We start from the raw sequence: 23,627 nt of genomic DNA on the forward strand, positions 1-23,627 counted from the left end.
AAGAGCTCAAACCTCAGCCCATGATTAAAAAGGCTCGCAAGATGCTTGTCCCTGATGATCTGAAGGTGAGAAGCTCACCACGGCATCGTTTTATGGACATAATTCATATCATTTATCAGATATACTTGTGTGGCTTAATAGAGATCCCAAGAGAATTATAAGTGGAGCATGTTCATAATCTTGCTAGCTGTGACGGTTCATGTGGATTGTGGGAAATGTGTACTTTTTTTACATTTTTTTTTTTTTAATTATAGACAATAGCTTACACTTCAATAATAATAATACCTTTTATTTATAGGTGCCTTTCAAGGCACTCAAGTACAATATAAAGCAAGGCAATAAAATACAAAGCATATGAAACACAAACATACACATTATTGTGCAACAGTCTATATAAGCATCTCTAGTCATCTATCACTGTGTAGTTTTTAAAAACTGGTTATTTGGCAAAAATGTAGAAATAGTTTTTACGGCACTTATTCATAGATATTGTATGGAAAATTCCACCCTCATTTTGTTGAACAGGTCTGACGCTCTTCATGCCTCTATATACATATGCTGTAATGCAGATGCCAGGCATGTTTTGCATCAGTACAGACAGTCACTCACTGATAACAAGAATTAAAATAAGACAAATTAAAGTGATCATTAGTTCCCAAAACCCATTACTAGCATAGTTTTAGTATTAAGTAACATACAGTTATTTACAAAGCATGTCACATTGACTTCATTGGGCAATGGGTGGTAGAATTATGTGATCATATCTCAGTTCTGAGGCAGATATCTTGGAAACCGAGGATCTCAGATATGTCAGCTTTTTTGTTACAAAGGGCACAGCAGTCAAAAGGGGGAATTCCTTTGTAATCACAGTGACCTCTCCTCAGGGAACAAATAGATGTTTTGAATACTTGGAAAGGAAACAGCATTCTTCATGTTTTTTTTTAAATATTGTTATAGAGTTATAGTTCACGCCAAAATGAAAACTGTCATCATTACTCACCCTCATGTCTTTCCAAACCTATGGAACTGGATCTGCAGAACACAAAAGATTTTTTTTTAAGAATATTTCCACTATGTTTGTCCATACAATGAAAGTCAAAAACTGTGTTATTTTCATATTATACCTATATGTACTATTATAGTATTTAATATTTTTAATCTGCTTTATTTTTATATTTTCAGTTTTCATTTTAGTTTAAGTTTTAGAATTTTTTGTCATATTTATTATTTACTTGTTTTTTTTTATTTGTTCTTGCATTAGCACAGATTCACTATCAAATTAATTGCTTTTATAAACTGAAACCATCAGTTTCAGTGTTCTGAAATACAGAGCTTAGGGTAGAAATATTTTATGCACTTTTGTCATTTTTTTTTTTTTTTTTTGTATTTCTATTTAGCATTTATTTTTAAGTTTTGTTTTGTTTTTGTAAGTTTTCAGCTTATTTTTTTTAATTTCAGTTAGTTGTCAAGCACACGTTTCTAATTTTCAGTGAAGTTTAAGTTTTTCATATTTCATATTCATATTTTATTTTTTTTATTTTTTTTGTCAGCTTTACTTCAATTAACCACAATTTTAACAGATTTAGTTTTAGTTTTTGACACTGGTTCTGAACAACACCGGATCCCATTGACTTTAATTGTATGGACAAAATTATTATTATTTTTTTTTCTGTTTTTCCAAAAAAAACCTTAATTGTTCCTTTAAATAACAAAGGTTTATAAACCGTAAAATTACCTAGAAGAAGTGACCAGTAGAAATATGTTTTTTAATAAATACTAAGCTTTAAATCAGGGTTTCCCAAACTGGTTTTTGTGAGGTTTGTAAGTTGATGAAAAGCTGATAGCTAAATCATAAAATTATGATTATGATTATTATTATGCAAATAATAATAAATAATTAAAAGTAAAAAACAATAGAAATAAAATGCATACCAAAAAAAAAAAAAAAGTGAGATTTTGGGTAACACTTTACAATAAGGTTCATAGTTAAACAGTTATTTAAATGCTGAAATTAAAATTAGATTAATAAATGTATTAAAGTGCAGTTCATTATTAGTTCATGTTAACTAATGTAGTTAACTAATGAACCTTATTGTAAAGTTACCATATTTTGTTTACCTGCATGTCATATGACCGCTAACCGACATCAGATAACGGCGAACATACAAATTATTGAAATACTAACTACAAATCTCAGGGGGTACTTCAAATAAAGATTTTAGGTCAAATGAGTTTGGCTTAAAAAATGTTTGGCAATCCTAGCTTTAAATGAATAAATAACTAAAATAATTATTTGAATTTTGAAAAACTGAAGAAGTAAATGGCATCATGTGAATCAACAGTTTTGTGAGAACGTATTTAGTGTTTTTAAAACAAGATTTGTAACTGGTTTTCTTATGACTGTTCCTCACCACTACTGACAGAGTGGTGTGAACCACAACCCTGTGTCTGGCACTTTGAGGACAGTCACTGAACCTCAGTCAAACCTCAGGCTGTTTGCTGGTTCAAAGGCATTTCTCGCTGGAATGTCTCTCAGAGTTGCTAAAAAACCCCTCAAACAATTACATACGAACACACACAAATCCCAGTCACACATCTGGCAAAGCTCCACACCTACAGTTGTAGACCTGTTCTAATATATACTTTTTTGTTGTTTTTGTTTTTTTTCTGAAGGACGAGAAGTATTGGAGTCGGCGTTGTAAGAACAATGAGGCCGCAAAGCGTTCTCGCGATGCTCGTCGACTGAAGGAGAACCAGATCTCTGTGCGCGCCGCCTTCCTTGAGCGTGAGAACGCTGCACTCAGACAGGAAGTAGCTGACATGCGCAAAGAGCTCGGCCGGTGCCGTAACATTCTGAACAAATACGAGAGCCATCACTTGGATCAATAAAAAGGAGAGGAAGAAAAGGCAAATTGAGATGATGGATGCAGAACGCAATGAATGTTCCTATGATAGTCATGCTAAAAGACAGATGGAAAATGTATCAAATACATGGAGGGATGTATGAAGACAGCACAAGAGCTCAAGTTTTAAACTGGAGTGAGAGAGCATGTCACCTCTCTTAACTATTTTTTATTTTTTTTTCCCCAGTAAGGTACAATGGCAAGATTTTAATTATGGAGAGAATTGTATATTTTTATATGATAGAAAAATGCTTAATGGTGAAAGGAAAATTTTGAAATTAATTTTTGTATATTTTCTATATCTTTGGGGAGGCTATAAAGTATTGACGGAGGGAACTGGTTGAGGTATCACTGTAATTTAAAATGTGGTATTTTTGAATCTTGTGAAGGAGAAAAATGAGGGGCAGAATTTAAGCCTAGAACTTTAAAGATTTAGAAAATAACTTTCTAGAGAAATTAAACTGTAAAATACTGAGAAAAAAAATATACATTTAAATTTGTATAGAAATGTCAATATAGATTTATTCAAGCACTTACGTTGTGATAAACCTGCGCGTAATATTTTGGCAATGGTGACCGAGAACAACCATGGATGAGGGGGGGAAATGACAGGTGCATCTTAACTCTTTGGGGAAAAACATTGTTTATCAGTCTACTGCTGATATTTATTTGTCATTCTCAAATGAAAACTAAACATGTATTGATGGTAAGGAGATGGTTAGGAAAGACATGCATTAATTGTCACACATTTTATTGGCATTTTTTTGTTTGTGTTTATTCCCTTGGTGAACTCCGTAGGATTCTTTCTCTTCTTAAAGTTGCTATCTCCTGTCTACAATGTACTCATCTTTTTATAGGAATCTGACTCACAGTTGCAAACAAAAAAACAGCTTTTTAGCAACAGCACACATCCACAACGTGCAGATCTTAAGTGAACTTGCAGAGGCTGTTCTTGCTGTGCAAAAACATAATTTGGACCTCTATGGAGTGAATATATATACATATATATATGGGACATGACTTTCATCTGATTGTACAGAATGATTTCTTGTAATGGATGCACGGGAAATTGCATTTCAAAACAGGTTGACGTGTAGACATTTGGCCATGTCTGCGTTTTTGCTGGTTTTGCACCTGTATATGCAAACACATTGAAGCCAATGAGCGCTCTTACTTTTATTGGAACAATATTGAATTTTTACAACCTGTTTACTGGTGTCAGTACAAATGTTTCAAAATCTATTCGTTTTGTGGTTCCTAGCTGGCTCTCCAGTCACGTCTGTTTCTTTCCTTAACGACCATTAAAGTAACTTCACTTATTATGAATTATTATTGATCTGATCATTATTACTATTGTTGTTAATACTACGAATGAATTCTAATTTTTGTTGTTTTATTTCCTTGATATTGTCTATTTTATGTTCCTTTAAAGAAAAATCCCACAAGTCTCCTCTCAGCTGTGGAGATTTCGTCACTTCTTATTTGTTACAGCATTCATCGTCAACACCAGCTGTAGAAGAAGTGTTGCCCTGACTGCCAGGTCAATTTGTTTATCAGAGGAACACTGGAAAAGAAAACTGGTGCCCTTGGCGATCACAAACTCTACTTCCCTGAAATAAATGGATTTTTTTTCTCTTTATTTCTGTACACTAGCATTATAAAGACCCATCATACGTTTGCTCCGTCTTTCTCTTTTTTGTGCATGTAGGTGTTTTTACGAACCGCCTTTTTTACCCAGTAATTTGCTGCCTGTTTCTCATCAGTGACAATATACTTTTGCAGATGGATTTTGGGTAATGTAGTCCTTACCTTTCTGCACTTCAACATGTGGATGACTATGAACAATTTGTGTTGTGATTCTTGTTTTTTTTATGTACAAATGCCCTAATGCATCAGTGTTACCCACACTGCACCTAGCCAAAGTAATGCAGGGGAATGTAGTCTTTTTCTCCAAGACCACAAATAAACTCTTGTTCTTACTCACTAAACTCTAAGGTTGATTATTTTGTATGTCGTTTGTGCCTATTCTGTGCTACCACGTGTAGTATCTTCCATTTCCTTACTAAAAAAATGTTTATAAATAAAACGGCTGTCGGGATGATGTATGTTCTTGAATTTTACTCAGGATGAGGGAAGAACCACAAACAGCTTTCTGTCAGTGTAGCTTGTAGAAAACCTCTCAAACATCAAGCTCATACACAATGCTGTCATAGACTGCAGTTCAGAAAAGGCTGTGCCTTTACAGACAAATATTTCTAAATATTTAACAATATAAGATATAAGTGAAGAAAAAAACATTAAAAAAAATAGGGTCGACATATATTTGTGATTTGTGAAGAAAATAAATGGGGAAAAAGAGTTTAGAATAAAATACTTAAAACTTTGAATATACATTGTGGAATGCAATACAAATTTTTCAGTACAAATATTATGGCATATATTACAGATTGAGATACACCATTATACTAAAAGTGCAATAATTATGGAATAATAATAATGGAATAAAGTCCCATGGAGTATTCATTTAAAATATGTTTAAATTTATGAATATGAATCAAATAAACTAAATGGTCCATTCCCTTGTTCCATTAAGATTTATACAAAATATGATGGGGAAAAAAGGGCTAAAAAAAGCGTATCCTCTTTAGTCTCATCCACACTTCCTAATAAAATATCAGTTCTCATCACTAGATACTAACAGTGCTACTGAGGCTCCGAGCTCAGAATTTTGGCCCGAACCCAGAGTTCTCCCCCCCGGTTGTGGTAAGAATAGGTAGAACTGGAAGTGAGAAGATGGGGTGGTGGAGGGATGCTGAAAAAACTGTCAAACAAACAGAGGTAATTCTGCTGTATATGTACCTCTTGTCATTGGTTGAATTGATTAACTGAATGCTATTAACTTGTGTTAATTAGGTTAATTATCTGAACCTGCTCCTCCCGAACTTTGTTAATAAAACATCATTTAGACAACTTTTGCCCCTTTCATCCAGGCCAGCCCGCCACCCCCTCTGCCCCTGGCTATCTGATATTCTCCACAAGCATTGTTCTAAACTCAAGGCTGCAGAGAGGAAGTGGCACAAATTGAAAGATTCCACTGACCTTGCTTTGTACTAATCACTCCTCTCTTTCTTCTCTGCAAATGTCTCTACTGTTAAAATGATATACTACCACAACAAAATTAACAACTCTTCTGACTCCCACATGCTTTTCAAAACCCTCTTTCCTCTTCTTAATCCTCCCCCTCCTTCATCAACCCTAACAGCTGACGACTTTGCCACATTCTTCATAAATAAAACAATGGCCACTCAACTGAGACTGCCCTGCTCTTGGTTGTTGAAACTCTGAGACTGGCAAGAGCAGCTTCCAAATCCTCAGTACTCATCTTGCTGAATTTGTCTACTGCTTTTGACACAGTTAACCACCAAATCCACCTGTCAACCCTCATGACGAAGGGAATCTCGGGAACTGCACTCCAGTGATTCAAGTCTTACCTCTCAGGGAGGTCTTTCAGGGTGTCATAGTGGGGTGAGGTGTCTAGGTTGCAACATCTAACTACAGGGGTGCCTCAGGGCTCAGTGCTTAGACCACTTCTCTTCTCCATCTACATGTCATCACTAGGATCTGTCATTCAAAAGCATGTTGTTTTTTTCTATAACTGCTATGCTAATGACACTCAACTCTACCTCTCATTCCAGCCAGATCATCCAACGGTAGCTGCTCCCATCTTAACCTGCCTGACAGGCATTTATTGCTGAAAGAAGGACCACCACCTTCAACTCAACCTTGCAAAGACAAGCACAAACTGCTTGTGATCTCAGTCAACCCAACACTTTATCACAACTTCTCTATTCAGCTAGGTTAATCAACCATAACTCCATTCAGGACTGCCAGGAACCTTGAAGTCATGTTTGATGATCAGTTGAACTTCACAGACCACATTGCTAGAACTGCCTGGACTTGTAGATTAGCCTTACAACATTAGAAAGATCAGGCCCTTGCTATCGGAGCATGCTACACAACTCTTTGTCCAAGCTCTTGTTCTATCCAGCCTGGACTATTGTAATGCTCTCTTGGCTGGCCTTACAGCATGGACTGTCAAAGCTCTTGCACTGGTTGCCAATTGTACCTTGCATCATATTCAAGGCACTGATGTTTGTCTACACAACAACCACTGGCTCTGCACCCCTATGCCTAAACTCATTACTTAAGACCCTCCACAAGTGTGCGATCTACAAGTGATGGCTGTGGTGCCATCCCAAAGAGGCACAAAATCACTTTCACAGACCTTTACTTTGACCTGCCTAACTCCAACCCAAGCTACTAAATCTTTAACCATTTTCAAGAAACGGCTGAAGACATATTTTTCATCATTAATACTAACACTATTATATATAATCAGACTGATCAGGCATAACATTATGTCCACCTTCCTAATCTTGTGTTGGTCCACCTTTTGCTGCCAAAACAGCCCTGACCCGTCGAGGCATGGACTCCACTTGACCTCTGAAGGTGTGCTGTGGTATCTGGCACCAAGATGTTAGCAGATCCTTTAAGTCCTGTAAGTTGTGAGGTGGGGCCTCCATGGATCGGACTTGTTTGTTCAGCACATCCCACAGATGCTCGATTGGATTGAGATCTGGGGAATTTGGAGGCCAAGTCAACACCTCAAACTCATTGTTGTGCTCCTCAAACCATTCCTGAACCATTTTTGCTTTGTGGCAGGGCGCATTATTCAGCTGAAAGAGGCCACAGCCAACAGGGAATACCATTTCCATGAAAGGGTGTACATGGTCTGCAACAATGCTTAGGTAGGTGGTACGTGTCAAAGTAACATCCACATGGATGGCAGGACCCAATGTTTCCCAGCAGAACATTGTCCAAAGCATCACACTGCCTCTGCCAGCTTGCCCTCTTCCCATAGTGCATCCTGGTGCCATGTGATCCCTAGGTAAGCAACGTACATGCACCCAGACATTCCATGTGATGTGAAAGAAAACATGATTCATCAGACCAGGCCACCTTCTTCCATTGCTCCGTAATCCAGTTCTGATGCTCACATGCCCACTGTTGGTGCTTTCGCGCGGTGGACAGGGGTCAGCATGGGCACCCTGACTGGTCTGCGGCTATGCAGCCCCATACGCAACAAACTGTGATGCACTGTGTATTCTGACACCTTTCTATCAGAACCAGCATTAACTTCTTGAGCAATTTTAGCTACTGTAGCTCATCTGTTGGATCGGACCACACGGGCCAGCCTTCACTCCCCACTTGCAACAATGAGCCTTGGCCGCCCATGACCCTGATAGATACTGACCACTGCAGACCGAGAACACCCCACAAGAGCTGCAGTTTCGGAGATGCTCTGACCAAGTCGTCTAGCCATAACAATTTGGCCCTTGTCAAACTCGCTCAAATCCTTATTCTTGCCCATTTTTCCTGCTTCTAACACATCAACTTTGAGGACAAAATGTTCACTTGCTGCCTAATATATCCCACCCACTAACTGGGACAAGGCACAACACTTACATATTTTCGCCTTATTATTGGTTTGATTGCTTCTATTGTTCTCCTTTGTTAGTCGATTTGGATAAAAGCACCTGCTAAATGATTAAATGTAAATAAAGAGGTTTGTTTCATTCACTGAGTGTGACATTCATCAAAAGGGTGAGATGTAGAAATAAATCAGTGGACGTAACCCGAATGTGATTGTTCGTTGGTTTAGCTGGTCGCTCTGTGTGGGAGCGGTGTCACGTTTATCTGTCAAAGTGTGTATTTACTCTTGTTAAAGGAAGTTGGTTCCTTTCTGTCTTAGGATGCTGATTTTAATTGTGGTCTGTTGAGATGTGTCTGTACCAGGCGGCTCACTCTTACTGTCTAACAGACACTTTGTTACAGTATTCGACTTGGCACTGTGCATGTGTATGTAGAGAAGAGTGTATCCATGAGGCCTGTCATTTGATGTGGGGGTGAGTGTTTGAGCTCATTTGGCATCAATGGAATTGGGTGAAAGGTCTTTTTTCTGCGGAATTCTACCCAGTATTCAAAACACTCAATACGATCCAGATGTGTGTGTTCTTGCATGTACGGCAGCTCACTCCTCCCTCGCTATCACACCATTACAATACCCCCTCCTCCAGACTCTCCCCCATCTTTATATCCCCTCTCCTGTCTCGCTACCTCTTTCATAACCTCTGCAGTAAGAGTTAGGGAAAGATGGAGCGATCTCTGCTTGTGTCTCTTCTGTGTGTGTGGGCCTTCAGCAGCCTGTCTGCAGCATCAGGTGAGCATGTTTGTGTGCGTGGGTGTCTGAAAGAAAATGAAAGGATTATGGATGGCTTTCCATGTAAGACTGTTTTTTTTTTAAATGATTTGTTAATGAATATTGAATGAATGACAGCTCATTTGATAGATTTTTGCCTTGTAGGATTAAATGAGACTTTTGAACTGGAGGCTCAGTATTTATGAATTATATTTTGTAATGTTTGTATTTTAAAGTAAGTGTGATCTTTTTTCATTTATTTGAAAATATATTTTGGTCTCCATCACTGTTTATGCAATTTCTTTTCAGCCAAAAATGAAAATTCTGTCATTACTTAACTTTATGTTGCGCCAAACCTGCATGATTTTCTTTCTTCTCTGCAACACAGAATATATTTTGAAAAATGTTTTTGTCCATACAATGAAAGTCAATGGGGTCCAAAACAACTTTGGACTCCAATGATATCATAAAAAAGACATAAACAAACATTTCTTTTTCAAAAATTCTTTTGTGTTAAACATAGAAGAAAGAAATGTAAACTTTTGGAATGAAATGAGGGTGATTAAATCATAACAGAATTTACATTTTTGGGTGAACTGTCCCTTTAAAATTTGTCCAGGTTGTGATTTTGTCATTTTCTACTATCATCCCCTCCCTTTCACATATTGCCTTGAGTATCTGTTTCTTAGAGCTACTTTTCCATGAAATTCAGAACACACACACACACACACACACACACACACACACACACACACACTCACACACACATTGGGTGATGGGGATTTAATGATTTTTATACTGTACAAACTGTCTATTCTCCTAACCCTAAACACAACCCTCAAAGAAAACATTCTGCATTTTTACATTTTCAAAGTGACATAATTTTGTATGATTTATAAGCGCTTTTCCTCATGGGGACCAAATAAATAAATAAATGTCTCCACAAGGTAAAAAATATTTCTATCTTTGTAACCAAATGTTCCCACAACGTAGGGTTTACCAGGACCACACACCCACACACACACACACGCAGTATACCATCTCCTGTTTTAACTCAAAATCATTGCATAACCAGAAATGCATAATTGTGTCGAGCTCTTTCATTCTACTACTAACATAATGTTTTATTATAAGCTTGTAACATTTAAATGTTACATCCTGTTTATGGGTGGGCTACATCCATATCACTGTCTGGTTTATGTGGATGTATTGTGTTAAACACCTGGTTCAGCTCAGAGAACAGCGGGCAGACTGCCAGACATTTTACAGCCTGCTATTTTATGGCATGGATTAAATAGTTAGGCAGGCAAACATTGTATTTAAAATGTGTGTTGTTGCCTGAATGTACACTACCTGTAAATATAAAATTTTTTAATGTTTTGAAAGACGCCTCTTATGCTCACCAAGGTTGCATTAATTTGATCAAAAATACAGTAAAAATAGTAAACAATGTGACACTGAAGGCTGGAGTAATGCTGCTGAAAATCACAGCAATAAATGACACTTTTAAAATAGGAAATTTTAATAAGTTATTATTATTTTATTATTTTAAATTATTTTAAATTGTAAAAATATTTCACAATATTACAGTTTTTACCGCAACCTTGGTGAACATATAGACTTCTTTCAAACACATAAAAAAATTGTACCTATTCTGATCTTTTGACCGGTAGTGTCAGCCCACCCAACATTGAAACAAATTATGATCTGCCTATTGTCTTTTCTCTATACATTTTTAATGTTTCTCTGCATGCTTATCTTAAAGTGGATGCAACAGAACAGTGCCCAGAGAGAATACTGGGTAATGAGAGAAGACAAACATGCCCAAAAAAGTGTCAGCAAGATAAAGACTGCGGCAACAAACGTCAGTGTCTCTGCGACGGGCAGTGTGGACTCAGCTGTGTGGCCCCAGGTCAGAGCTAGAAACACTATAATGCATTTATTACGAACCTTAAAAGCAAAATAAACCTAAAACAATGACTAAATCTATAATATATTATAAGGCAGTGTTCACAGTTTTCATGTCATTTTTTTTTATTAACAGGTCGCACATGTCCGTGGCCTCTCCCACCTGCAAAAAACTCTGATGCAGTTCTCCTTTCCCCTTTGCCCTCTTTCTCCGCTCTGCTTGAGGTTCGTTGTAAGCCTGGGTACACCATGCATAACGGGCTAGACGCTACAATACGCCGCTGCCAGGGTGACCGACAGTGGAGTGGAGATGAGCCTGTTTGTACAGGTAGGAAGGTGGAAACATCTATCTATCTATCTATCTATCTATCTATCTATCTATCTATCTATCTATCTATCTATCTATCTATCTATCTATCTATCTATCTATCTGTCTGTCTGTCTATCTTGGATTTTTGTAGCACCATACACTAAAAGATACTGTTAAAAATAGCCCAGGTTTGGTTGAAAATGGACAAACCCAGCAGTTGGGTTAAACGTTCCCTGTGTCTCAATCAGCTCCCTAGTTCAGTAGTCAGGGCACTGACCAGGGAGTCGGCCATTTTAAGGGCTGTCTCAATCGCAGAATCCTTCCAGGGCACTGAAACGTTCGCTCCCTGAAAAGTCCCACAATGCACCGTGAAAACCAGGGAGCATCGATGCTCACTATGCTCCCTTAACGGAAGTTCTGAAGCGCGAAACTTGAATCACGTGAGCCAACTCACTACACATAACGATCATGATAACGATACGCCATAGATGTTTTTAAAAATACAAACCGTTATTTTATTATATTTCAGCATAAACATACATCGCTAGACAGGTAACGTTAATGAACATAATCTAGCTAACATTTATAATTTATTCACGGCTGAAATGTTGCACGTATAAGTAACAAGCAAATAATTAATCATAATGTAGGCTACTTTAAATAACATTACAAGTAATGTCAGAAAATATCAGCTCTGTTGTTGTTCATAAATACCAGTAGTGATGTTATAAGTGTCCCAATGTGTAGTGAACCAGCATCTTTTACTGTCCTTATCAGTGCCCGAATTCGTGTACACGATATACTGATTCACGAGCTCGGGAGCTAGGGAACTGATTGAGACACACCCACTGTTACATGCTGGGCGGTTTTATTTAAAGCGGAACTCAGTAAGATTTGCGAAGCTCCCCCTACAGTTTCCTTCAGTGAATCACACTGTCGTAAATACTCCAAGCGCAGCTCTGGTCTACAACGACTACAACGCTCACCAGCGCAGTAGTTTTGCAAATACAGTAGCCTACAAGAAAGAGGAGGTGGGTAATTTGAAAATACAGTACACTCGATGGAGGTGGGTAATTTTCGAAATTGTCTTATAAAGTCATAATATATACATTGTTTTTGAATTACCGTAAAGCATTTTGTCACTCTCACGTGAACGTGAACATGAGGCGAGATTGTGTCGGGTCGATGCAGCTCAACTTGCAAGTGCTGTTTTCTGGCGTAGACGTGCCCGAGGGGGTTAGTGCACGCCTCAAACACACACAAGTCAATTAACCATCGTAAGGACTTAGGGAACTATTATGAAGGTAAAAAAAGTTACTTAGTTCTGCTTTAACTCAATTATAGTTTAAAAATGACTATATGGCTTGCTTAACATGAACCCAAAATAGGTTGGAAATTAAAAATAAGATTCATAATTACTAGAGGCAACAATAATAATCAAAAGGTGAACATTTATTAATAAGCAGTTTAATAAATGTTTATTGTTTCATTATTATTCATTAAACTTATTAATAAATGTTCATTTATTAAATATATTTATAAATGTTCATTTCCAACATACTTTGGGTTCATTTTAAGCAAGCAATACAAAAAAAACAACCCAATCAATGTTTGTCCATTTTGAACCCAACTTGGGTTGTTTTTAACCCAGTATTTTTTTAGAGTGCAGGTTTAGCAAAGAACTGTCCTCTTATCAAAAGTCATTTTCCATTATAAGGGTTATGAACTTGCTCTAGAAAAAAAAAAGTGAAACCCTCTTGGGTTCTTTGAAGCTCTAGAACACAGAAGAACCATAAAACTTAAAAAGTTTCTACTATGGCCATATTTTCAAGCATGGATCTGCAGAAGGTATTGCAGGTGGTCCAATGACAGATACAAATTGGAAACTTATAGGATTGTAAACATAAAAATTGCTCATGTTAATCTTTTTGTTGTTGTTGGTATATGAGTGAACATTATAAAGTATAACCAAGCAAATCTAGTTTATTGGAGGTCTTTGGGTTGACTCAGAATCTAGATGGGGGTCCCTGGATCTGTAACATTTGAAAACCCCTACATTTTGCCTGCTAATATTGCATAACTGTATGTAAAGCTGGAAAAACTGGAATATGAGATGAAGACATCATTCCCGATTGGTCAGGTTGCCCTCATCTTGTTTGTAAACCATCAAGTTATTTTCAGTATTATGCAATTCAGGGAAAATGACTTCATTGCAGCGATATTATGCTGGTGATATTGAGCGCAGCCAGCCATGAATGTGAAAAAAAAAAGAAAATTAGAAATATGTGTCAGTGTCTGCATAATAATGCATTTTTGGTTGCACAAGTAGTTTATGGAACAAAAGCTTAGAGCCTGTGAACCTGGGTCAGCGCTTATTTCTGGGCGATGGAGTTTGAGTCTAAAGACTCCAGTTCTGTGGAGAGGAGGCGTAAATCGGCAGAGCTCCAGGCTGCAGCATTCCCAGTATCACCCCCTCTGTAACACATGCACACGTTCACACACATTTTTCCTGGAGTAACATGAGAGGTATTTCTAGGAATGAGCTGTCAAAAGAGCCGTGGTGTGGGCGTTTGGGGTCTGTGAAAACTGTCCTGCAGTACTGTATTATCTGCAGATCAGTGACATGGAATATTTAACAAGCAGAGACAGGCATGTAGATACGCCAGATTCACACACAAAGTTCAAGTGCATTCAAAGCTGAATTGATGCACAATGGAAATTTGGTGTGTGTGCATGTTGACTGCATGATTTCCTCCCCCTTCATTAATCAGTCATCCTCACAAAAGAGGGAGAGATCTGATACATACTGTAACTGCATGAGTCAACTGCTCAAGAGGGAATGTGAGAACAGCTTGTTCCAGATGGATTTTTCTGATAAAACACAAAATGAAGATGCACATTCTGTCCATCAATCATCTGGGTACCCGCTTAGCCACACGGTGACCTGTGAATCCATTTGTCAACCCTATACCCATCTGTTCATTTACCCAGTCATGTATTTGTATGTTACCTCATCTAATGCAGTAGATAAAAGCTCCAGGCCAATATCCACAGGGTCATCCATTTGGATTCCTTTCCCGACCATGTACCAAAAGTAAGGAAAGCTGAATAACAGAGGGCTTTTGACTGTAATATCTCTTCCTTTTACACCATCTAAACTCTTGCTTCTTACCACCCCTAAAGTATACATGTGACCCATTTCAATTATGTAAACTAATTTTTGTCAGTTTATTCAGAGATACATAAATATGCAATGCTTGAATAAACATTTTGTATGTTTTTAATTTCTCTATTAATGCTTTTGCATTTCAAAACATTTGCGTTCCCCTAAGAAACCTGCGTTTGCTTGCAAAACATTTGTGTTCTTTCGCTAAGATATTGCATTTCCTTGAAAAACTTTGCATTTCCTATATTTCACAAAGACTTAAAGTAGTTTTTCCTGCAATCTCATATTTTTCCATCACCAGTTTTTTGTGAGAGAATGCACATTTTAGGGTAGCATAAAAGTTGCAAAAGCATTGAAATATATTTTGGCAGTGGCACTGATTGCAAATGGCAATTACAGTAGATGCTATTTACACTAAGTGAAAATAGCAATATATTCTATTTACACGGTGACAATAACATTATTTTCTTAACGATATGCTATTTACACTAGGTGAAAATAGCGATAGATTCTATTTACACCATGTAAAAGTAAAGTAAAACCCAACCCAATAAATACCTTTAATATGATTAAAAACTCATTCACAGATTATTTCCACTTTTAGAACATTATTTTCATTTTTATTAAAAATAAATGCAAACCTGCGTCGATCGCGTTAAAAGCCAGGTCTGCGAGCCTTACGGAAGGTGTCCACTGGCATGGGGCGGGCGGAGCAGAGCGAGCGTTTTCAATTAATTCCTATGGAAGTCGAGCTTCACGCTCGCGAGGTGCATTGTGGGATTATGAAGCTCGACTTCCATATTGAAAACGCTCGCTCTGCTCCGCACGCCCCACGCCAGTGGACACCTACCATTATGCTGCATTCACACGGGGTGTACACGTAACGTCTAAAGACATATTTAGCTTCCATAACGTTAACGCTTCTCATTTACTTTGAATGGGTGATGTCATGCATTGCCGGACTGAATTGTGGGTTCTGTTGAGTTGCTTCACTCGCGTTGCTTGTGGCAAAAGTCTTCTTAAAAGTCTTTTTAACGGCGGTTGGCATCCAGCTTAACAGTGCATTACTGCCACCTTCTGTTCCGGAGTGTGGATCGTCAGTAAATTCACAATATAAATCTACAATTAGGGATTGAGGGATTTGTGGCAAAAGATTTCTCAACTTTTCAAGCGCCAACGCAATCAGCCAATCAGATCGCCTTATGCAAATACCCTAAAGCAGTCGCTAGCCAATTGCGTTCATGCAACACTGGAAAGAAATGTGATCGGCTGTTGTCACTATGATGGTCGCGTCAGCATCAAGCTTCAGACACGTCCCTCTGTCAAGCGTTGACGCTGACGCCCCGTGTGAATGCAGCGTCACTCGCTACTGCTGCGCCACTGAAGATGTCAAATTCCACACGTCTTTTTTAAAACTTGAGTGGCCCAACCAGACATTGGTGGGCGGACCTAGTGTAAATAGCATTTGCCAGCAAGGGACGCTATTTGCACTTAATGTAAATAGACTCTACGATATATTTTTCCTCCCATCTTATATTTTTCCCATCACCGTGTAGCCCTAGGGATCTGTATTTTATATATATATATATATATATATATATATATATATATATATATATATATATATATATATAAAAAATGGAAATCTTATTTAGGTGACGACACTGATGACGATGTAAATTGAAAAGTTTTGTCTTTGCATTTGGCCTCATAATAACGTTTTTTTATGACTACTATTATGTGTGTGAGTTCCTCTCCTTGTTGAACTTTGATATGCTTTTTTGAGCGTACACACCAAAGTAATTTTTTATCAACTAACTACTTCAGTATTTGGTGCAGACGTTCTACAGCTTTTTGGTTGTTTTTAATTATTATTTCTTAGGAAACAAAAACAGCTTCACTGATCAAAGTCACAATCAAAGTCGTGGTGAAAGTAGTCTCAGACATCACACCCACGGACCATTGGCTGAACGTCTGATGCATATGGCACACTTATCTGCGGAACGTATAAGCTTAAACCGGTACGCAACGTTTTGCTACGGTTTCTGGGTTGAACGACATGTTTCCTGGAAATTATGTGCAACAGTGTGCAACTGGTTTGAGATACGTTTTCTCTTGTTTGGTAGCTGTGTCAAAAATGTCAGCCCAATCAGCAGCAACATGCATATAAAACACGCGGGATTAAAGAGACAGCTCGCACAATGGGTCCAAGTAAATTCGTTTACAAATGTGTTCTCTTTTATTCTGGACGGCAAGGGCAGTGACTGTAACACTGAGCGTATTTTGGGGTATTAAACACGTATTTATACCGATTTCATCAGGCTCCGAAAATTCTTCAAAAAGAACACAAAGAATGGCCTTCTCAGCTGCCATAGTTGCAACTCTTGCGTCATCAGAACAGGGCGTTCAGCGCACCACCATTTCCGTTTAAAAATATTTTGTCGGGCCTGAATGCAGCCCTCGAAACACTTCAGGAGTATAAAAGTCGTCATCTGGTTGGTTGAATTCTACAGGATGTCCGGGAGACGTGTGTGTTGCGTTCTTTAACGGTCCGCCTGGAACAAAATACCGTGACGCCAAACCCCCTCATTGAAGAAGAACGCCGTCATGTTTACAACTGTGACAACGAGTGCTTACCAGGATCAACTAAATGCTGGATTTTCAAACGTATGTAACGTTCGCAGCTCCATTGTTGCTGTAAACTTGCACAACGTTTTTGAATGAATTATTTATTAGGTGCATGCCGGTCTGTTATTGGTGGTACATCAACTTTCATGTTCACGCCCCTAAACATGACGCGGAACAAAGCGACTGTGATTGGTTGTGTTACATGTCAGTCAAATGTCTTCTTGGGTGGTCCTTCGCCAATTAAAGGATTAGTCCACTTTTAAAGTCCCCGCGAACCGGAAGTTGCAAACGAGTTTTCTCCAGTGTTGTGACGTATTTCCAAGTGAAACGGAATATTGAATAGAGGGCAGAGTTTTATTTCAACACTCTCCTCTCCATTACCAGCTCATAGCAGACTAACAGTTGGAGGGGAGTGGTTTACGCGTTTTCAACCCAAGCCATCAAACTGATGTCATTAGAGAAGGGGCACCGTTGCAGAGGGGAGGAGCATTTTCAGATTTTGATTAAATATTAGGAAGCCAAACTATTTTTTTGTGCGGATTGACTTGCACGGATTAATTGTTCACCACAAAACTAGCAATTTGAGATAACAAAATACATAAGGTCAATTTTGATTTCATGTGTACTTTAAATAAAATTTTCCTGATAATTTACTCACCCCCATGTCATCCAAGATGTTCATGTCTTTCTTTCGTCAGATGAAAAGAAATTAAGGTTTTTGATGAAAACATTCCAGGATTATTCTCCTTATAATGGACTTCAATGTCCTCCAGACGGTTGAAGGTCAAAATTAGTTTCAGTGCAGCTTCAAAGGGCTTTAAACGATACCAGACGAGGAATAAGGGTCTTATGTAGCAAAATGATTGGTCATTTTTGAAAAAAATACAACTGTATATGCTTTATAAACACAAAATATCGCCTTGAATGTAACGGAACTGGTGCCGCGTTCGTTCCATAAGTAGAATAGGGAAGGCGTAGACATACAGCATAAGCGTTTTGAAAAATGCGGAATGCGGAAGTACGCTCAAGGCGATATTTTGTGTTTATAAAGCATATACAGTTGTATTTTTTCGAAAATGACCGATCGTTTCGTTAGATAAGACCCTTATTCCTCGTCTGGTATCGTTTAAAGCCCTTTGAAGCTGCACTGAAACAGTAATTTTGACTTTCAACCGTCTGGAGGCCATTGAAGTCCACTATATGGAGAAAAATCCTGGAATGTTTTCATCAAAAACCTTAATTTCTTTTCGACTGAAGAAAGAAAGACATGAACATCTTAGATGACATGGGGGTGAGTAAATTATCAGGAAAAGTTCATTTAAAAGTGGACCTTTAAAGCTGCTAAAGAGTCCAGACCTTCTGCCGTCAGTCCGAAGGTCTGGCTAAGCGAGACTATGGTGCAACTAACATGCAGAAAAACAAGCATAAAACATGAAATGATATCGTAGAGAGAGCACACCTGCATCCTCATGACTGTGTGTCAAGGTCATTTAGTCTCAATATCAGATAATTTGACCTTTTAATGACAAACAAGGTCAGTTCAGATTGTAAAATGTCAATGGACTCCCAAAAAATGTAATATGTATGAATTAATAATTCATGATTTTTGATTAAAAAATGGAAAATATGTTAACTCCTGTTTACTTGGGTTTTTTATAGCCTACATTTTTAGTCATTAAATTGAAACTTTCCTGAAAATGATATAAAGGGTTTTCAAAACAATTAGAAACATGAAGACAAAGAATCCATTTCTAAGGACGTTGCACATGTGTTTGTCCACCAAATCAGCGTAGCATTTAAATGCGTACTGAAGTCAAGAGATAAATAAGCTATTTTGATTTTTCCACCAGCCTCCCCAGGTGGAGATCTTACAGCAGAGCCGGTTCTGGTGCCTGAGGTGTCCTGTACTTTGCCTGATGATGATGATGATGATGATCTGCTCTCTGTACAGGGCAGTGCTGCCGTGGGATCCACTATCCAGTACCAATGTGCAGCAGGGTGAGAGTGAAGAGAAAAAAATAAAACTGGAAAGAGAAATCTGTGACTGATACACAACAGAATGTCTTGTTTTATAATTATGCAATTTACACACCTCGTCCTCTTCTCCATACAGATCTGTGCTGATTGGAAATAGTGAGAATATCTGTCTTGAGGACCAGACGTGGCAATACCCTCACCCCATCTGTCGCCGTAAGTGTGTGTGTGTGTGTGTGTGTGTGTCTGCCTGTCTACACGTACTCCTCCACATGGAAATGATTGAGACAGAGATCTTGCTAAAAGGAAATAGCAGGTGTATTAGAATGTATGCCTGAGTGGAAGATGTTGATCCAAACTGCTAAAGAGATAATGTACTCATGCACACCATGGTACAAAGTAATGAGAGAGAGATGAGAGGGACAGCGGGAGAGAGAAGAGCAATAAAGACTGTGTGGGTTTGTGAGTAGGCGGATAGGGCACTATGTGTAAATGAATTTTTGAGTGTGTAGAGCTAGTGGAGCTGATGTGGGTTTCACTAAAATATACCGGTGCAAGGATGCCCCCTGTTGGATCAACATTAATTTTTGCAGCTATGCTTGTTTTAAAGCAGTGGTCTCAAACTGCCGGCCCGCCCTCCCCATCTACCCGGCCCGCAACTGATCTCAAAAATAAAACATTATCCGGCCCGCTAAATTATTATTATTATTCTCTAGTTGCTATCTGTCTTATATGCAAAGAAAAAGTCGCCGTTCTAAGGGGCATTCACATATCGAGTCACATAAGCGGCAGCGCCGCATTCTCCTTCTTTCCAATGCGCTTTTGCTCCAGTGGCGTCTGTCGTTGCTATGCAACCATGAGCCGCGCTCTCAATCTCGTCGCTTCTATTACGAACACGCTTGCCTAAATTACAGTAAAAGCACTCGACTTTAAGTCACGAGCGTCGATTTAAACCACCGAAACGCATCCGATGCAACCATTAAACGTTATCGATGCTCAAACGGCATCTTGGACAAATGTGTCTCAGCTGTGTGAGCACAAGCGCTGCCAGGTGTCTGTCAAGAAACAGAAGAGTATACAAATGTATTCAGGGATTGTATTTTTTCAGTACAGTGTTGTTCAGTGAAAGATTTTAATGTTATTTAAGCTAACATAAAGTAAGGGAAAATACTTCCACTAAATGTTAAAAACTAATAATGTATGTAACAATGAGAGATTTTTATTTTTTTTGGCAAAATAAAGTTGATATATATATAGCTCCAGTTTTTTGTTCATTTCTGACCCCTCCACACCAGTGTTGCTGGTTTTGTTCCTAAATTATTAATTTTTGTATTCCATGCACCTTGTTGGATGTGAGAAGTTGCACCAGACTATTGCAATTAATAGTATTATATTAGTAGTATTATATTAGTATATTAGTAGTATTATATTAGTAATAGTATTATATAATTATATTACACTCTGTAACAATGAGAGAGACACTGCTGTTTACATTTAGTATGGTAAATAAAATATTTATAGTATACGTATAAAAATATTTTAGTAGGCCTAATGAAATTTGAAGTAAATGAGAAATAATGCAAAGGAAAGTAAATTTTCTGAAATGTTGCGTTTTCTTGAGCTTGAATGTTAATATGGCCCTCCTATGAGGTGTCAATCACAGAAACGGCCCCCCGCCAATTTGAGTTTGAGACCCCTGTTTTAAAGGGTTGGTTCACCCAAAAATGAAAATAATGTCAATTATTTCTCACCCTCATTTCATTCTAAACCTGTAGGACCTAAACCCGTTCATCTTCAGAACACAAATGAAGATATTGTTGATGAAATCCAATGGCTCAGTGAGGCCTCTATTGAGAAGAAAGCCATTCAATCTCTCAAGGTCCATAAAGATACTAAAAACATATTTAAAACAGTTCATGTGGGTTCAAGTAGTTCTATATTAATATTATAAAGCAACAAGAATACTTTTTGTGTGCCAAAAAATCAAATAAATAAATAACGACTTTTCAACAATATCTATATGGGCTGATTTCAAAACACTGCTTCATGAAGCTTCTGAGCTTTATGAATTTTTTGTTTCGAATTACCGATTTGGATCTCCTGTCAAACAGCTAAACTGCTGAAATCACGCTCTGATTCACTGATTCGATTCGTAAAGCTCTGAAGCAGTGTTTTGTAATTGGCCCATATAGATATTGTTGAAAAGTCTTTATTATTTTTTTTTTTGGTGCACAAAAAGTATTCTTGTCGCTTTAATAATATTAATATAGAACTACTGAACTCACATGAACTGTTTTAAATAGTACCTTTATGGACCTTGAGAGTTTGAATGGCTTTGCTCTCAATAGAGGCCTCACTGAGCCATCGGATTTCATCAACAATATCTTAATTTGTGTTCTGAAGATGAACGTCTTACGGCTGTAGAATGTCATTTTTGGGTGAACTAACCCTTTAAATATATTGAGTCTTATTTCACAGTGACCATAAAAACTTTACACCTCAAAAAATGCACACATTATTACGTACAATTTGAAGCATTACATTTCTGCACGTTAACTTAAACAAATAGCTTGAACATTAAAATAATTTGCTTGTGGCATATAATCAACATTGTGCCACAGTGATACTGACCGAGCACAGAATGATCACCTTTAAGGTGAAAACTGTAATTCTGCAGTGCACTTGTATGTGTATATAAGTGTGTGAATATGTCTGTTATCAGGTGTGGTTTGTCCTCCTCCTAAGGAGGTTGATCGTGGACACCTGGTGGCTGTCCAGAGAACTGAATATGAAGTTGGTGACACAATTTATTACCTTTGCAAGAAAACCTTCTTGTTGGATGGACCGAATCAAGTGACTTGTCTACCTAATGGGACATGGAGTGCAGAGCCTGCTTGCCGGGGTAAGGGAAGCTGGCAACAACACAATACATTCAGTCAATCATGGCTGTGTTGAACTTTTGCATTGAAAAATTTTATTTTCTTGGATGTAAGTAAATACATAAACCTGTAAATCATAAACCTCCTTTCCTTTTTGTCATGACAAATATATCCCATCATTCTCTTCCCTTGTCCTTCCGATCAGCCCGCTGTCCAGTTCCATCTCAACGCAGCAGGGTGATTGTGGGAGGAATAAAGCGCTGGCCATATGATCTGACGGATGGTGTGGTTGCTCATGGAGAGAATGTGACATTTTTCTGTAAACATCCAGAAAAACCGTGCAGCTTCACTGTCACGGAGGTCTGCGTAGATGGACAGCTCAAGGCACCTAGTTGCTTCCTTGGTACAAAATTACCACCACATGTATACACATATTAAAGTAACTGGACTTTACACTTAAAAATAACCCTGCATCACCTTCATCTCCCTCTTTTCTCTTTAGACCCTACCTGGCTGCAGTTCAAACTGTTCCCTCATCGACTGGTTTCTGAGATTGATGCATGTGATCCTGCTGACCTTCAGTGAACTCAACTCAATCAAATTATGACAACACATTTTGCATGTTGGCACGCACAGTTCTCTCCTCACTCTGACACCTATTTGGAGTCTGAATCAACATAGGCCTAAATTAATGTTCCACTACATTTGTATTTTGGACTGGATCTCAGTAGGATCTCACAGCTATACCTCATTTAACTGTTCTCTCTTCTATTTAGTATGTTGAATTGACAAAGTTACCTTAAACAGAGTTTGTGTCATATCTGATATGCAGACACCCTCATACTTGCTTGAGGTCGCAGTTGTCATAAGCTAGTCTCTTGTGTTTTGTTGTCATATAAAGTGTAAAACTGCTTTTTGAGTTATAGCATTTATGTTTACCTTGTTATAAAATTTTAATTCTTCAGGAAAATAATTATTGTGTTTCTGCTAACTGATACATTTGTCAATCCCAAAACCAAGAAAGCTTAGGTCAAAGGTGAACTCTGAAATCATGTACTGATGCTCTCTAGTTGTACTGTATTCCAAAAGCAGTTTTATAATATGTTTAGAGTTAACTGATCTTTGACCGGACTGCTATTGGATTATAAGGAAAGAGTTAACTTGGGAATATTATAGCATAAACACTTTGCTGATATACAGCCATGCTGAATTGTTGCTTTCATGATAAGGATTCAGTTTTGCATTGTGCAAACTTCATACTAAATAATCTTTGAATGTATTTTTTTTTTTTTCATCTCTCTTGGCATGATTCTACAATAAAGAAACTGGAAAATGTTTGTTGTCATTAAAAGTACTGAATTTATTTTACTTGGTAAGTCTGTATGAATGATTCGTACAGCCTAGTGTACAAAGAAATGTTGTATATCTCAAAACATATATTTGTATTATTTCAAATAGCATAAATTAAATTAAGAACAAAAATGTAGCCTACTGGATGATGTACAAAATGAAATACAAAATATATTTATACAAAATTTAATTTTGGAGTGAAATATTACCTGTACAGTTAAAGTGAGATTCACCCTTAGGTTTCCGTTTC

At 37.8% G+C, this 23,627-nt stretch overlaps 2 protein-coding genes across 2 annotated transcripts in view; both read left to right on the forward strand.

Moving 5' to 3' along the window:
* The window catches only part of dbpb (D site albumin promoter binding protein b), an 11,679-nt gene extending 6,788 nt beyond the window's left edge, over positions 1-4,891 (forward strand). The window contains exons 4-5 of the mRNA XM_048154329.1: positions 1-65; positions 2,674-4,891. The exon at positions 1-65 is cut by the window's left edge and continues 189 nt beyond it. Of these exons, the coding sequence (XP_048010286.1) occupies positions 1-65; positions 2,674-2,889 (281 nt within the window). The 3' untranslated portion in view covers positions 2,890-4,891. The remainder of the gene's footprint in view (positions 66-2,673) is intronic.
* Positions 4,892-8,738: 3,847 nt separating this feature from the next.
* On the forward strand, positions 8,739-23,362 carry ntd5 (ntl-dependent gene 5). Its single transcript, XM_048154056.1, has 8 exons — positions 8,739-9,183; positions 10,928-11,074; positions 11,207-11,398; positions 19,025-19,172; positions 19,288-19,364; positions 21,871-22,050; positions 22,233-22,430; positions 22,530-23,362. Exons 1-8 carry the CDS (start codon positions 9,117-9,119, stop codon positions 22,610-22,612), a joined length of 1,092 nt encoding a protein of 363 aa, XP_048010013.1. The 5' UTR covers positions 8,739-9,116; the 3' UTR covers positions 22,613-23,362.
* The last annotated feature ends 265 nt before the right edge of the window (positions 23,363-23,627 follow it).

Source organism: Megalobrama amblycephala, linkage group LG13 (assembly GCF_018812025.1).
Source record: "Megalobrama amblycephala isolate DHTTF-2021 linkage group LG13, ASM1881202v1, whole genome shotgun sequence".
NCBI lineage: Eukaryota > Metazoa > Chordata > Actinopteri > Cypriniformes > Xenocyprididae > Megalobrama > Megalobrama amblycephala.

What these genes read in the sequence shown, in the direction of transcription:
- ntd5 (XM_048154056.1), top strand. Translation starts at nt 9,117, where the DNA reads ATGGAGCGATCTCTGCTTGTGTCTCTTCTGTGTGTGTGGGCCTTCAGC. An exon ending in ACTCAGCTGTGTGGCCCCAG is followed by an intron (nt 11,075 to 11,206) that starts GTCAGAGCTAGA and finishes TTTTATTAACAG; the next exon opens with GTCGCACATGTCCGTGGCCT. An exon ending in CAGTACCAATGTGCAGCAGG is followed by an intron (nt 19,173 to 19,287) that starts GTGAGAGTGAAG and finishes TTCTCCATACAG; the next exon opens with ATCTGTGCTGATTGGAAATA.